The sequence below is a fragment of the Zalophus californianus genome, chromosome 8 (genome assembly GCF_009762305.2).
Source record: "Zalophus californianus isolate mZalCal1 chromosome 8, mZalCal1.pri.v2, whole genome shotgun sequence".
Lineage (NCBI taxonomy): Eukaryota > Metazoa > Chordata > Mammalia > Carnivora > Otariidae > Zalophus > Zalophus californianus.
In genome coordinates, this window is record NC_045602.1 from 130,152,968 (window position 1) to 130,168,828 (window position 15,861).

Consider the following 15,861-nt stretch of genomic DNA (forward strand, 5'->3'; position numbering starts at 1 on the left):
GTGCTCCGTCAACAAGTGGTTACTGGGCCCTACTCTGTGTAAAGCCCTGGAAAAGGCAGAGGGGTAAAAAGCAAAAAATACAACTGACGCCCATTAGGATGGCTACCATCAAAAAAGTATTGGCGAGGAGATGGAGAAACTGGAACACTTGTGCACTGTTGGTAGGAATGTAAAATGGTGCAGCCACCGTGGAAAACAGCATGGCAGTCCCTCGAAAACTTGCACATAGAATTACCGTATGATTAGCAGCCACTCACTGGGAACTGAAAGCAGGGTCTCAAAGATATTGTACAGCCATGTACATAAAAGGATTATTCACAATCACCGAAAGATGGCAACAACCCACATGTCCATCATGGATAAATGGATAAACAAAATGGGAGATATCCATACAATGGAATATTGCCCAGTCTTACAAAGGAAGGGAAATCTGACCCAGCCTACCACATGGATGAGCCTTCAGGACACTACGCTAAGTGAAATAAACAGGTCACAAAAGGACAGATCCTGTATGATTCCACTTAGATCAGGTCCCTAGAGCAGTCAAATTCACAGAGACAGAAAGTACAGTGGTGGGTGCCAGGGGCTGGGCAATGGGGAATTGTTGTTTGATGGGTACAGGGTTTCTGTTTTGCATGATGAAGAGCTCCGGAGATGGACGGTGGTGATGGTTGCACAACGTAAATGTGCTTAACACCACTGAACTGTACATTTTTAAAATGATAACATGGTACATTTGATCCGTATTTTACCACAATAAAAAAATTGGAAAAAAAAAATCTCCAATCAGGTGGCCAGGCAAATTCAGACAATACCCCTTGGCTACAGGGACCTAGAGGAGGGGTAGAGGCTACTGGCTGCAGCGTCGGACTCTTGATTTCGGCTCAGGTCGTGATCTCAGGGTCGTGAGATGGAGAGCCCCACATGGGGCTCTGCGCTCAGCGTGGAGTCTGCTTGAGGATTCTCTCTCCCTCTGCCCCCTCCTCCCTGCTCTCTTTCTCAAATAAATAAATAAATCTCAAAAAAAAAAAAAAAGACCTCGAGATACATTCAAAGTAGACAAGAGCAAAAGTTGCAGAATCACAAATACAGTGTGATCTCATATATGTATAAGCTCCCCCCCACCAACAAGTTCACAGTTGTGCATTTGTAGGAAAGTGTGCTGGCAGAGGTCTGGAAAGATCACTACGGACTTTACACGGAGGGAAGCAGGTAAGGTCTGTGGCAGAGGCCATGAGCAAGACTTTTTATTTCTTCCTCCAAGGCCTTCCATACAATTTATTTATACTTTTTTTTTTTTTAACAAGAATATATTCAGGTAATGCCCAGGTCATCCTTTCATACAGTTCTTCTGCTCAGTTGCTGCTCCCCACTCAGATCCCTCCGGCCCAGTAAGGAAGAGTTTCCTGACAACAAAGAAGAGTGGCATCTCCTCCTTCTCTGGAGCCCAGCCCAGGCCTGGGCCAGATGGGGGCTGGGCGGGGGGGGGGGGGGGGCAACATGAGTGTTTATTAAACTGACACCTCCAAAGCACACATCGACAAATGCAACTCTGCGCAGCAGACAGGGAAGCACCTTCATGATTCTAGGCTCTTCTAGACTGTCTCTTAAAGAGAGTCCTTCAAATCATTTTGAGGATCAGAAAGCTTCCCTTGGAGAAATCTTACCAGGGAGTTAAAATGCGTCACCCAGAAAAATCAGAACCCTCTCATTAGATGAACCCCATAGCGGGGGCAGGACAGTGCCTCCTAAGGATTCCTAGGGGCTCCCAACCATCGTTAGAAACTCACTGCTCTATATACAAAAACAATGAATCGTGGATCACTACATCAAAAACTAATGATGTATTGTATGGTGACTAACATAATAAAATAAAATTTAAAAAATACTCACTGCTCTAGAATTCTGGTTTAAAAATTAATACTAATAACGGTGCTATTTCACTTGTCACTGACCATAAAAATCATTAGGGCAGGGGGCACATTTATTGGTATATTAACATGGAACATTCTCCTGCCCACTCCTTCCTCACAGAACACGGTTAAGGAACAGCATCAATCCACATGACCACAAGTCCAGGAAAAGCTTTCATGTTCTTCCTAATCCTTTCAGACCACTGTTGGGGCATGTTGGTCTCTGGGCATTTAAATTATGTTTTGTGACTTTGTAACCTAGTCCATGGGCCACATCCAATCCACGTGGCTCGTGCTTAAACTTACTCTCTGGCTCCCTGCCCCCCCTCTCTTTACAGATCATGGCCTGAGTGATGTGGGGCTAATGGGGAAGTGTGGGGCCCTGCAGACCCTTGAGAGCCTACTGGTCCTAACTCCTTAGGCCACCCCGAGAGAGGGTCTGTGTGCTGTTCCTCACACTGTTCCACGCATGGGGTATTCATTCAGTAGTGAACATACCAGGCAGAACTCTGCTCTCGGAGACACTGCCTTGAAGTGAGTCGGGTGGGAAGGCAAGCAAAAGGTGGTCAGAAAATGCCTCTCAGATAAGGAGATCTAGGCACAAAACCCAGGAGGTATTCAGGAGAGGCCCAGCCAGGCAGCCCCTGGGGTACAAACTGTCCCTGGGGGAGGAAACGGCAAGGACAAACGCTGGCACACAGAGGATGCCTGATCAGGAGGGAGAGGGCACGGGCAGGCAGGTCACCCAGGCTGAGGTCGGGCTTCAGGCAGGGACACGGATCACACGGGCCTTGAGGACAACAGCAAGGGCTGCAGTGTGGGTTCTCAGTAACCAGAAGCCTCGGGAGACCCTGAGCAGAGGAACGATATACCTGCCTTACCTTCTAGCTTTATGCGAGGCACCTGGTTGAGGCTTCTTAAGATTCTGAGCTTCCCTCCAAAGAGCCCCGCTCCCACTTCACTCGGCCATGTGACTTGAAACCACAGGTGCTGGGGGGGTTGCCCAGGACCCCATCCTGTCAGCCCTCATTCACACCTGACATCCCACATCTGGCATCTGAGGGCCTCTGAGTTCGAGGGCCTGATAAGGACACCGTGGCCAGTCTGTGTTTCTGCAGGAGAGCTACTCACGGCCGCAGTGGGGAGCCTCTGCGTGCAGGCCACAGGGAGCCGCAGCTTCCAGTCTGTCTCGCCGTCCAGCTGATCTGTCCGCAGGAAGCAAGACCCTATGGAAGGAAGGTGGGCACTGTCTATTCGCTTTCGATTCAAGGATCCTTCCCCTGGCAGCTCTCAGTAGTTCCTGCTGTGGCCTTTGTAAAAATCCAATTAGTGGCCCACAACCAAAAGGGAAAACAAATACCCCATTTCCCACTTCCTCTGTAAGCTCTTGGGTTGGAAGATCTGGATTCAAATCCTCACTCCAGGGACACCTGGGTGGCTCAGTCAGTTAAGCATCTGCCTTCAGCTCAGGTCATGTTCCCAGGGTCCCACATCGGGCTCCCTGCTTCTCCCTCTCCCTCTGCCTGCAGTTCTCTCTGCTTGTGCTCACTCTCTGACAAATAGAGAAATAAATTTAAAAAAAACAAAAACAAATCCTCACTCCATCATCTGTTCACAGTAGAAACCTAGGCCAGTTTCTTGACTTTGCTAAACACCAGCAGGCCCTATCTGTGAAATGGGAGGAACACAGAGCTCTGGAGCTTGCTTGTGAAGATTTGGGGTGCTAGAACCCCCAGCATGGTGGCTGGCACAGGGCAGCTAGCATTCAAGGCCATTCTGGGCAGGAGATATGGACACCTTATCAGGAACCAGACTCCTAGATTTAAGACTAGCTACCCCACTTACTAGCTGCATGTCCTTGGTAGTTACTTACCCTTTCTGAGCCTTGGTTTCCCTGAGTGTAAAAACGAACAGAATAGCACCAGGGTTGCGGACTCTACAGTTGACCCTGGCTGACTGCTCAAAATGCAGGAAGTGCTACCAGAGCATGTGCTCGTTACCTGCTTGCACATGGATGCCTATTTCTGTCCAACGTGCAAGCCCAGCAATGAGTCAGCTGTAGATTTCATCAGACCCAGAATACACTGAATTCACGGACACCACAGCTAAGACCTCTGGGCACTATTAAGGAAAAGCATGTCTAATCTTCGGGGGGGGGGGGGGAGTATTGCGAGGGAAGCATTTCAGGGACTCTAATCCATGACACTCTATCTTCACAGATAAGGACACAAGAACCAACTGAGGACAAAGCTGGAGATTTTAAAAGAAGACTTTTAATCTGGTGCCTTCCACTCCATCTCTGGGTAATGTATTTTTAGTATAAAATTTCATCTACAACTTTTATTTGATTCATAATAAAATAGGTTGCAGCAACCTTGAAGTACTCTAAATGCGAACTTTTTCAGATGTTCAGAGATTTGACTGTGCCTGTACACAAGCGAAAAACAGCCTTGTTTCCTCAAAACAGCTTAAATAACAAAAAAAGAAAGGAGGAGGAGATCAGAGTCAACAGATGGGGTGGGCAGCCACTGGTGTCAGCCACACCGGGAAAGAACTGGGAATGAGCAGGGTCTTGTAAGAGCCTGGAGCAGCTCGCTCAGGCCTAAGTGGGCTGTGATAATAAATAAATTCATGGGTGAGGGTAGGCATGACCTCACCACTCGTGAGCGAAGGGCCAAGAAGGCCACCTACCTCTCTCCCTGGCTTCTCTTACGGTCACACATATCTCCTGCTATTTGCTAAGAGAGAGGATTTCTGCGTGCTTCTATTTGTGAAGCACGCTTCCTGATCCCGCCAAGTCCTGAAGTTGAGCCCAACAGCAGCTCAGAAAGGAAAATCAGAGCCGCTGCCTGTGGACCAGTCAGCTGGGACTCAGCCTGGGCCCAACTAACTGTATCTTTGTGATGATCAAAATCTATTGACCTGCAAGGACCGAAAACATTTTTTGTTTTAAGACTGCTCTACAAAAGAGATGTTTTTGATTTGCCTCCGTGGCTCCAAAATGATCATCTACTTCTGTTCCATTTTCAAATGATTATTTTGCCAAATTACCACTGAAAGGTTAATGGTTATTTTCAAAATTGATCCCAGATGTTTACCGTTTTTTTCTGATGTCCTCAGGAAGATCATGTCAGCAGGGACCCGCTGGTTCTGTGTAATGAAAAGAAAGACTGTTACCGTGAACAGCCATGTGTGGGGTTTCTGTCCCCCCCCCCACCAGCCCCCTCAGTGGGGAGGGGGTGTCCCCCTCCGAAACCCACAGCCTCATTTACGTTTCTGCCTTTGTCAGAGACAGATCTGGGGATTTATTTTGTTTTGAATCTGAAAAATCTTGCACGCTGCTGTTACTTCACTAATCCCCTATTGAAATCTTATCTCGGAAAGAGAGCTTCTAGTTTTCTGGAGAAACCAACCATTACCTCCTGAAATTCCAGCCAGAAGGGCCCCGGCTGAAAGCCGGCTACCCTAGCTGGCTTTCTTCCAGGCGGTCTGCTGAAACTAAAGACACACACACACTCGCTCACGCTTTCTGCTCCTACCAATTTTCTGGCTTGATGTTTGACTTTGAGTGGAATTTTAATAAGGAAGTCAAGTAGTAAGAAGCAACAAAAGCCATTCACAAGAAAAAAAAAACGACGTAAGCCAACAGCAGCCCTCATTTAATTATGAACACAGAAGTATCTAACAACATAAAGCGTTTGTGTGGTTCTTCTGAGCTACCACCCAGAAGAGCTTCCCTTCACCTCAAATCGACTTTGAGTTCTTAGATTTAATCCTTTTAAAAGAGCATAGTTCACTTCCTACAGAAACAAGCTACAATACAATCCTTTTCTAATCAAATATTATTCCAAGCCTCTCCAGGGCCACCCCCAAAACCCACGACCTTCCAAACAGACAGCAAAAGGAGACAGGAGTGTTTGCTGAAGTCACAAACGTATGAATGGTGCTATTTTTAAAAATGCATTATTGGCCCTTTTTACTATTCTCATATTACATTTCATTCCTGCTCCCCACAAAATGACAGAAAAGCACAATGTTTAAGTCAAAAAATGCAAGCTAAAATCACTTGAAACGGTAAATGACAAATATTTTTATGTGCTTATGCAGCAAGCTGACTTCGAGGAAAGACTTTATGGTATTTTTTTTTTTAAAGGCACCAAAATAAACACATCAAATAGGAAATCGAAACTTGGTTTTGTAAGCAGAATTTTTGGCTAACCAGCATACATAAACCTTGAAAAAGTATTCTACGTGGGTGTCTCATGGCAAAGAAATTTTCCTCCCTAGGCAAAGGTTTAGGAGAGAATCCCAAAAAGCCTACATTCAGTTAGTCTACCAGATATACAAATTACATGTTAGGATTTATGAATTAGTGGCAATGACTTCCCATTTACACACTCACACAGCAACCGGTCACAAACTGCGGGATCCCACCCACCTTTTCAACGATGATAAGATCTCCAACCTGGATGTTGGAGCTCTTCACCTTCACTGTCCCTGCAAAGAAAGAGGTCCAAGATACATCATGTATGAATGCATTTCAATTCTTCATGCCTTTGTAGAGTGCCCACGAGCCTGCAAAGTCAATACAGTCCTCCCAGAAGTATGTCCCTCCCCGGCCCAGCCAACCTCACCAGCATCACCTGCCTCTCCAGGAAGAGATTCACCTGCTGCAGGAACCGCTCCAAGAACATATCCCCACCTCTTAGAGTCCTAGAATAACTCACCCCAGCACATAAGGCCTTCTGTCTTAACGGCACCTTAGATGCTTTTCTAAATTGGTATCGTGAGATTCATTCAACCTCAAAACAAAAGAAAACAAAAAACAACACAGAAAAGGGGAAGAAAATTAAGAATCAGATCCATGGACAGAAAGTCAACTTTTTTTTTTTTTTTTTTAAGATTTATTTGCGAGAGAGAGAGAGAAAAGGCACATGAGTGGAGGGAGAGGCAGAGGGAGAGAATCTCAAGCAGACTCCCTGCTGAGCACAGAGCCCTATGTGGGGCTCAATCTCACAACCCTGAGATCATGACCTGAGCTGAAATCACAAGATCATGCTTACTTAACCGACAGAGCTACCCAGACGCCCCCCAGAAGGTCAACTCTTAATTTTCAACACCACTGAAAATAGAGAAGTCATCCTAAAATGACTGATTTTTTAAAAAAATTTGCAATTGCTGGGGCCCCTGGGTGGCTCCGTTGGTTAAGCGTCTGCCTTTGGCTCGGGTCATGATCCCAGGGTCCTGGGATCGAGTCCCGCATTGGGCTCCCTGCTCAGTGGAGAGTCTGCTTCTCCCTCTGCCTCTCCCTCTGCCTCTCATTTGTGCTCTCTCTCTCAAATAAATATATAAAATCTTTTAAAAATCTGCGATTGCTACATATTTTGTTTATGCAATTATGACCAGACTATACAACTTTAGCTGGATGTCTATCTGGAGAAACAGTAGCAGCTACTGTTAAACACAAACCTGCACTAAGCTGTATAGATGCTGATACAGTTACAGCTCCCTTTAGCCCTCACAGTGGCCATGAGAAACAGCTATTACTGCCTCAAGTTTTCAGACAAGGAAAGTAGGCTCAGCCTACGCCATCCCCACACCCACCCCAGCACCAACCTCACAGTTAGAACAGATCAGAGCCAGGATTCATACCCCCATCTGACCCCAGAGAGTAAATTAAAAAAAAAAAAAAAAAAAAAGTGAGTTCAGTTCAATGCCAAAAAAAAAAAAAAACATTTACTGAGTGCTATGTCATGGGAATTCAAAGAGGCAAGACAGTCCCCTTATCCTAGAAAAAAAGCTTGGTCTCCTTCAGGATTCAACAAACGTGCTGACGGGGGCCAAGGCAGTGAACAGTTTAGGTTTTGTAGGTTTTGTAGGTCAAGAAGTGAGGTTCCCAAATCTGTCAACAATCAGTCCCCACCAAAGGCTCAAAACTATTTTTAGCAACCAGGTCATACCAAAAAAAAAAAAAAAAAAAAGGCGGTAGGCTGAATTTGGCCCCTGGGCTGTAGTTTGCAAACCCATGAGCTGGTAAGAAAAAGAGCCAGACACATGCTCTTAGTGCAAAATCATATGTGAAATGATGCAGCTAAGTCCAGAGTGCTAAGGAGCAGAAAGGGGGTAAATCTCTCCTTTGGAAAAGGACCTGGAACACTGCCCAGCACACAGAAGGCTCCTGATCATGCATTCAACATTCCAGCACCATTTACTGAATGCCTGCTGTATGCCGGGTGATCCGCAGGTGGGGAGACATGGAACTCACATTCCGGTGGAGGGAACGAGGCAACAGGTAAATAATGAGTAAGCGGGGTAGGGTAAGGGAGGTGCCAACATACACTTTGCAGGAGAGGTGAGACCGGGATCGGCCAGATGAAGGACACGGTTACCAGTAACCCATGAAAGGAAGGCAGGAGATGGGAGAAAAGTGGTGCACGTGAGTCGTCCATGCATGCGTGTGGCCACAGGCTGCACCTCCTTCAGCAAGGCCAGAAGCACTGCACGCGAGGCAGGAAATGGCAAAAGACAAAGGTGGAAGGGCCGGTCGGGGCTGGGCAGTGCTATGAACAAGCCCAGGGAGGAGGTGGGCCTTGATTCTGGTGACGGGTCCAATTCTTGCACAAGGAAGCAACACCGAGAAATCTTTACATCCCTGGCTTTTCATAAAACACTCAGCCGAGAAAGAAAGGAAGTAATAATGACTCTCAAAGCCTCCTCAATAAAGTAGCATTTTATCCAGCAGCGAGAGCCAAAGTGGGATGGGTCTGCTGAGTCTGCTATTCCCTCCCTGGACTCATTCACTCAACAAAAACCCAACGTTCACTAAGCAGGATCTCCAGCTTGAGCTTCTTTAGTTTTAAGAAGAACTTAAAGACACTAATGAAGTAATCTGAGTGTACAACTCCAGGCTTTTACAGTTTTTCACAGTATCATATACTTGTCTTATCAAAAAGATCACGTGTCCTTTTGATAATTTAATAATGTAATAATTTTAATAATTAAAAATTTTAATAACATCAATAAATTTAATAGTTTAACAACTTAATAATTTACCAGAGATTTTCCATAGCATTCCAATCATCTCTACTGAAACAACTTTTTCAAATAGATTCCCTAGGGTTTCATTTTAATTAATTATTGTACTTAATTAAATTTTGTCATGGTAACAGTCAGGAGAACTGACACTAGGAGGGAAGCGCCCAAACGCTATTAATGATTTCTAAACAGAATACACAGCAAGTGGTGATGAACTGGACCAACCCTTGGTTGCTTTGAGGGCTTCTAGACTCTCCCAGTTTGGGCATCTCACACTATGACATGACTGTTTCATGTGCCTCATTTTCACCAAACACAGGACTAAATTCAATTCATGGGCCTGAGCCCTAGCCTGCTAAGAGAGCAACCCGGAGCCTCAAGTGTTTGTTATGTCAAAACATGTGTAGAGGGGACAGGGGACATCCACCAATCCAGAGTCAGAGCATTAGAAATGAGGGAAGAGAGGGGCGCCTGGGTGGTTCAGCCGGTTAAGCATCTGCCCTCAGCTCGGGTCATGATCCCGGGGTTCTGGGATCAAGCCAGTGTTGGGCTCCCAGCTCAGCAGGGAGTCTGCTTCTCCCTCTCCCCCTGCTCCAACCCCCCTCCCAGGCTCTATCACTCTCACGCTCTCTCTCAAATAAATAAAATCTTTTTAAAAAATTTTTAAAAAAGAAAAGAAATGGGGGAAGAGTGTCCCAAGTGCAGAATTCTTTTCCTGCCTGAACATTTCTTCTGGGCCCACTAGGGGGCAACAGGAAAAATATAGACAGACATGCTATTCCTCCCGGGGAGGTTATCAAGGTGTTGCTCGAAGGATGGAAGATCATAAATTCAACATGGCCCTCTGTGCCAATGAACTTTTCCTTCACCTGAGCTTGCCCTGGCTTTCCCAAACATAAATTTACACATTTTCTTTGGTTTTATTACTAAAACTGAAGCTGGTGGCCTGACCCAAAAGATCACTGAGCTTGTGTTCCAACCTTCAAGACCTAGCTACAAGTCTTCTCTTGTATTTAACTCAAAGAGAAATACGTATTTTAAGTCTTATTGAATAATAACTGTATATGTATACGTGGGGATGTTGGTAGGGCAGACAAAATCAGGAGGATTATGCTGGAGGGGTTGACGGGTGATTCTTTCTGGGAACATAGGGAATTTATCACTTTCTCTGGCACACATACTTCCTAAATTCTTCACAGTGTTTTTTTTTTATATAAGCATGAGGTGTTCTTCTAATAAGAAAGAAGAAGAATAAATTAAATTAGCTCAAACTTCTAAGTGACCAGACCCAGATCTTTCCCTTCTACAACGGAGTCCTGATTTACGATCAGTTAATGTGAACTCTGCCTCTCCCTGTCCATCTGCTCAACCTCAACAAAAACCCCTTTTAATCCGCTGTGTTTGCAAAGCAGATTCTGACTAAGGCCGATCCCTCAGACAAGGTATCCTCAGACTCTCCTGCTCTATCGAGCTAACCCCCGCAGTCTTGACCCTAAATTTGGATTTCCCTTTCCAAAGCTGCCATTTGTTGGCGATCAATAACGCCCTGTGCAGGGCTGCGTGCAGGACACCTGGTTAGTGTGGGTCTGTGTGTGTGTGTGTGTGTGTGTTCTGAATGAGGACATAAAACCAGAAGAATGAAAAGCAGAAAAAGCAGCAGGAAGAAAAGAGAAGGGAAAGCAGATCCCAGGGTGTATATTCCAACGTTGACTGGGCTTCCCAACCAGCCAGGTACCACGGCCAGCTGTGGACATCTGAACAAAGGCCCAAGCGGTGTGCCCAGCTGCCGTGGCCAGGGTGGCAGGGAGAAGCGAGAGGAAAGGGGGGGTGCAGAGAGACTGACGAGCCAGGCAATCCAGGGGCTGGGATGAACTCGTAGAATGAAAAACACTTCAAATTGTGGAAAGGGCTCCAAACACATGTTTTCTAACCTTACATTAACTGCTATTCTGAGTTTTCTACAAACGTTCTTCCAAAAAAAAAAAAAAAAAGAACAAGGTACAGACGCCCTCTGGCAGAGCTCCCCATCCACCTAACAAAAATAACACGTCTCCAATGAGTATTCAGAGGACGGCTCCCTACTGCCCAGTCTCCAACTGGAAGAAAATACTCTCCCAATACCCCACTGTGAAGTCAGCACACACACTTCCCAAGGACCACTTCTTCCTTTTTTCCTCTCACCTTCCTTGAGGTTCCTATGGCTGAAGGAGAGCTGGCCCTGTGGGCGTGCAACCTGTGTTCACACCCCCCCACACACACACCCTTGGGTGAATGACCTGTGGTCATCTTAAAATTCTTAACTTTTCAACAAGGGGCCCCACCTTCTCATTTTGCACGGGGTCCCCCAGATTACATAGCTGCCCCTGAACAAAGGTAAAAACACCCAGTAACATCTTCAGTACACAGGGCCCAGAAAAAGCTGGCCACCTTCTGAGAAGAAAAGGCCACAGCACCTCCCCTCCCCAGCCCGCCCTGCTCTTCTGGTTCCCCTAACACCCAGCCTCTGGGATTTTTAAATACATTCGCAGAAACTTTACAGAAGTTGGCTAAGAGATTTTTACAAAGGTTAAGTGGAAAACTGTCTGTTGGCCACATCCTAAATCATTAAATGCCTTCTATAAAATAAATTTATCCCTTTCAGCTTTCGACACTCTACCCGAGTCACCCCTGAGCCAGAGTTTATAACAGGGAACAAAATTCCAATTACAAGAGCTGTTTATTTCTGTAGAGATGGACCCCAAGCCTTTCATAAGCAAAGCTATTGAGCCCAAACCATGCTTTTCATGGATGACAGCTTCAGAATAAGAGCAGTTTGTCTCCATTGCAGGGAGAAACCAGATGTTTCCCTTGAGTCGAAACAAGCAAATGACAATTCAGTCAAACTACGGAACAGCCCGCAAGAAAGAAATTTTTTTTAAATAAATTCCGGGGCACTCGTATGTGTGGGCCTCTGTTTTGACCCCAAACACCTCCAGCCCTACTTCTATTTCTCATTGTGCATGCAGGACATTGATTGCTTTTGTAGATCTTGAGCAGCAATCTCTACGCACCAACCCTGGTTAATGTATTACTCTTGAGCTCACACTCTGTGACAGTGATGAGTTGTAAATTCTACAGCGTGTGTACATTTCCTGGGGTGGACATTAAAACGCCTCTGCAGACCCAGCAGAGTTCATAGGTTTCAAGCTGAAATTTTCATATTCCAATAGAGTTGTCTGCATTCCCCAAAGCCTAAGACTTATTTGAAAACAGGCAAAGGGCTGAGAAGTAGTATTATAAATTCCATGGCCACATCCTGGGGCTTTTGTTTAAAATAGTGGGAACTTAAAAAAGAAAGGCTGAGGTTTAAGTGTAACAAGTTTATACCCAAGAGGCTTTTAAAATAAATATACAAATGGTCCTCCCTGCTTCTGGTGCCCAATAATGAAGAAACAGACCCACACCCCAAAAGATACCTTTTGGGAAAGATAACAGCGCAATGTGCATGTGAGATTGTTTTCAGGGGTTTTTTTGTTTTGTTTTGTTTTGGGCTCTTTTTAAACTAAACAATAGATCAGTTCACCAATGATTTGTAATAAAGTGAAACTCAGTACTTTGGAAAAACAAAGAAACGTATGGGTCTGAAATAACTTTGCATCTGTCGGAGAAATGTATGAGAAAGTGTCTGGCAAGATCTGTTTTAAACAAGACTTATAAAAGCGAATGCTGTGAATCTTAATGAGGGAAGCTTGGGCAGGGGAATTCTTTGCTTCCTGAACTGCCTCTGAGATCCTTAGTAAAGGATTTTTGCAGTACTTTTGCTGTAGTTAATATCAGAAACACCATCACTGGGGCACCTGGGTGGCTCAGTTGTTAAGCGTCTGCCTTCGGCTCACATCATGATCCCAGGGTCCTGGGATGGAGCCCCGCATCAGGCTCCCTGCTCTGTGGGAAGCCTGCTTCTCCCTCTCCCACTCCCCCGCTTGTGTTCCCTCTCTCGCATTCTGTCAAATAAATAAATAGAATCTTAAAAAAAAAAAAAAACTCATCACCGTAATTCTCTTCTCTAAAAAAAAAAGTATAAAACAGGGATGTCCCATCAGTGTAGGCACAATATAGTGCTGGGTGCCTTGCAGATCTGATCTTTTATTCCTCTGGACTGGAGGCCTCGGCCACAACCATGTCACCCAAGATCCTGGATCAGGCCAAGACGTCTAAGAGCTTGATCCCCGCTCTTCGAATTTATTGGAGCGGGAGGTTTTGGAGCAGCGCTGTATGTCTTGCACCTGGCACTGTTCAATCCAGATGTCAGTTGGGATGGGAAGAATAACCCAGACCCCCAGAACAAAATGGGTCCCAGTGATCAATACAAGTTCTACTCAGTGAATGTCGATTATAGCAAACTGAAGACAGTCCAGACTTTTAAATGAAATGTTTCCCTATAAAGGTGCTTTGAATGAAAGTCTTCCAGAAGCCATCTGCACTATTTTCCACTCATCCAGGAAATATTTCCCCTCTAAATGCCAAAATCATGTATTGTGTTGGGGTTTACACTGATTAATAAATATCTGAAACTTATAAAAAAATGAAATAAAAAAATTTTTGAAGTATAAAACATACCACGTCTGAACAGAGTTTATACTTTGAAAACAAAAATGGTACTTGTGCTTAAGAATAGGGAATTTCTGGATGGAACTAGAGGATACTACGCTAAGCAAAATAAGTCAATCAGAGAAAGACAATTATCATATGATCTCACTGCTATATGGAATTTGAGAAACAAGGCAGAGGATCATACGGGAAGGGAGGGAAAAATGAAACAAGACGAAACCAGAGAGGGAGACGACCATAAGCGACTCTTAATCTCAGGAAACAAACTGAGGGTTGCTGGAGTGGTGGGGGGTGGGAGGGATGGGGTGGCTGGGTGATGGACACTGGGGAGGGTATGTGCTATGGTGAGCGCTGTGAATTGTGTAAGACTGATGAACCACAGATCTGTACCCCTGAAACAAATAATACATTGTATGTTAATAAATAAAATCTTTTTAAAAATTATTAAAAAAAGAAAAAGAATAGGTTATTTCCATGTAGTTAATTACCCATGAGCTAAACAATGCCCCATTAATGAACACATCTTCCCTACATTAACCTACCTTCTCCTGATAAACTCCAATGGACTTAAACTGCCAAAAAGAAAAACATGTATATCCTTTGACCTCAAAATTCAGTCACAGGAACCACAATCCTAAATCATGGTCCAAAATGGGTTTTGAATTTCAGTGAAGAAAAAAAGATATCACTCTTCAGTGGAGGTGAGAGATCCTGAGATTATTCTGTACCTGGGAAAGGGTGAACAGAGCACCTGGAAAGATGCAGAACTATCTGGAAAGAAATGGGGAAGATTAAACATACCAGCTGGTTTTTACCACCACACAGTACTCAAAAACTGAACATAGGAGAGATTCTCTCCATTTCACATAGACCTTCAGCTTATGACTTATGGCTCACCGGGTGCCCAGATGTCCCCAGCGGGAAAGAAGCATCAGCAATTGTGTTAATTGTGCCTCTGTTTGCACTTTCTTTCAAAGCTAATTATCTGCGTGCCTCATTTAGCCCATGATCACAGGTTAGTCTGGAAAACATTCCTGGTAGGAAGACCCACAGAATTCCTCTTGGGAAAATGCAAATCCAACTGTCCTCACCACCTGTGATAACCAAGGCAAACCCCTCTACCCCCAGAATTAAACTTTTGGTTTGGGCAAGACACAAAGAAAGAGAAACAATCCATTTACTAATTATTCCTTCCCCACCCAACCCCAATCTCTGCAGGAACAATATAGCATTTTGCTGGGTCAGCTACCACTTCAAGACCCTCTCTCCTTTGGCTTTGGTATCTCCAGGGCCTCTGAACACTGTTAGAGAAGACAGCTCTAGAAAACTCGTAAGGGCCTAAAAGCCTCCCTCCAGTCTGATCATGCTACAAACGTGGATTTCAAGAAGGCGGGGGGATGCTTCTTTATCTGAAAGCATCATCCCTAGAGGGTGTTCGACAACTCTGTCTAACAATAAGTTGTCCACCTCAGAATGAGGATGCTCGGGGCACCTGAGTGGCTCAGTCGGTTAAGCACCCACCTCGTGATTTAGGCTCAGGTCATGATCTCATGGGTCCTGAAATTGTGCTGTTTAAGAAATTACACACTAAAAAAAAAAAAAAAAGAAATTACACACTAGACCTTGTCCAGCACCTGGCTGGGTTATGGTAGGTAACCTTTCATTTTTTTTTTTTTTATGGCTTTCCAATTTTGACAGAAGTTTTCAAACACTTCCAACATCACCTACTCCCTAGCATGCCTTGTACACAGATTCCTAGATCACAGAACGGACTTTCGCACAGTGTCAGGCCCTCACTGGCCTGCATGGTCTTCTCCTCTGTTTTCCCAGGAGGGAGACTCGGGAAACACGGCCTAGGTGGGAAGAACAAATGGAGCCAGAACCTGGGGTATGAACCCTACACTCCCAGCCATCACACCTGTGGCCTTTGGGAGACTCTTCCCCAGGGCCACTTCATGCCTGTGTGCTCTGGGTACTAGCACCAGGCCCCGTGCTCAGAAGGGTCCTGGACTTGGTTTTATGCTCACCTACTGCCATCTTGAAATTCTTAATTTCTGAACAAGGGCCCCACATGTCCATTTTGCACTCTGCACCACAAACACACAACCAGTCCTGCTCTCTTCCACCCTCTAAGACTTAAGATGAGGGTCACTTCTTCTGAGAAGACATATAAGGGGCGCCTGGGTGGCTCAGTCGTTAAGCATCTGCCTTTGGCTCAGGTCATGATCCCAGGGTCCTGGGATCGAGCCCCGCATCAGGCTCCCTGCTCGGCGGGGAGCCTGCTTCTCCCTCTGTCACTCCCCCTGCTTGTGTTCCCTCTCCC

The 15,861-nt window shown here is 45.3% G+C and overlaps 1 protein-coding gene and 1 pseudogene across 6 annotated transcripts in view; one reads left to right on the plus strand and one right to left on the minus strand.

Moving 5' to 3' along the window:
- Window positions 1–15,861, minus strand: part of ATP9A (ATPase phospholipid transporting 9A (putative)) — a 131,944-nt gene that overhangs the window by 72,030 nt on the left and 44,053 nt on the right. For all 6 annotated transcript variants that reach the window (XR_003524936.2, XM_027624194.2, XM_027624193.2 and 3 more), the window contains exons 5-7: window positions 6,352–6,410; window positions 5,012–5,063; window positions 3,045–3,139 (exon numbers count right to left, since the gene is read on the minus strand). Coding sequence is in view for 5 of the 6 variants with exons in the window: in XM_027624194.2 (XP_027479995.2) it covers window positions 3,045–3,139; window positions 5,012–5,063; window positions 6,352–6,410 (206 nt within the window). In the remaining variant the exon portion in view is untranslated. The remainder of the gene's footprint in view (window positions 1–3,044; window positions 3,140–5,011; window positions 5,064–6,351; window positions 6,411–15,861) is intronic.
- LOC113937449 lies at window positions 13,108–13,357 on the plus strand (annotated as a pseudogene).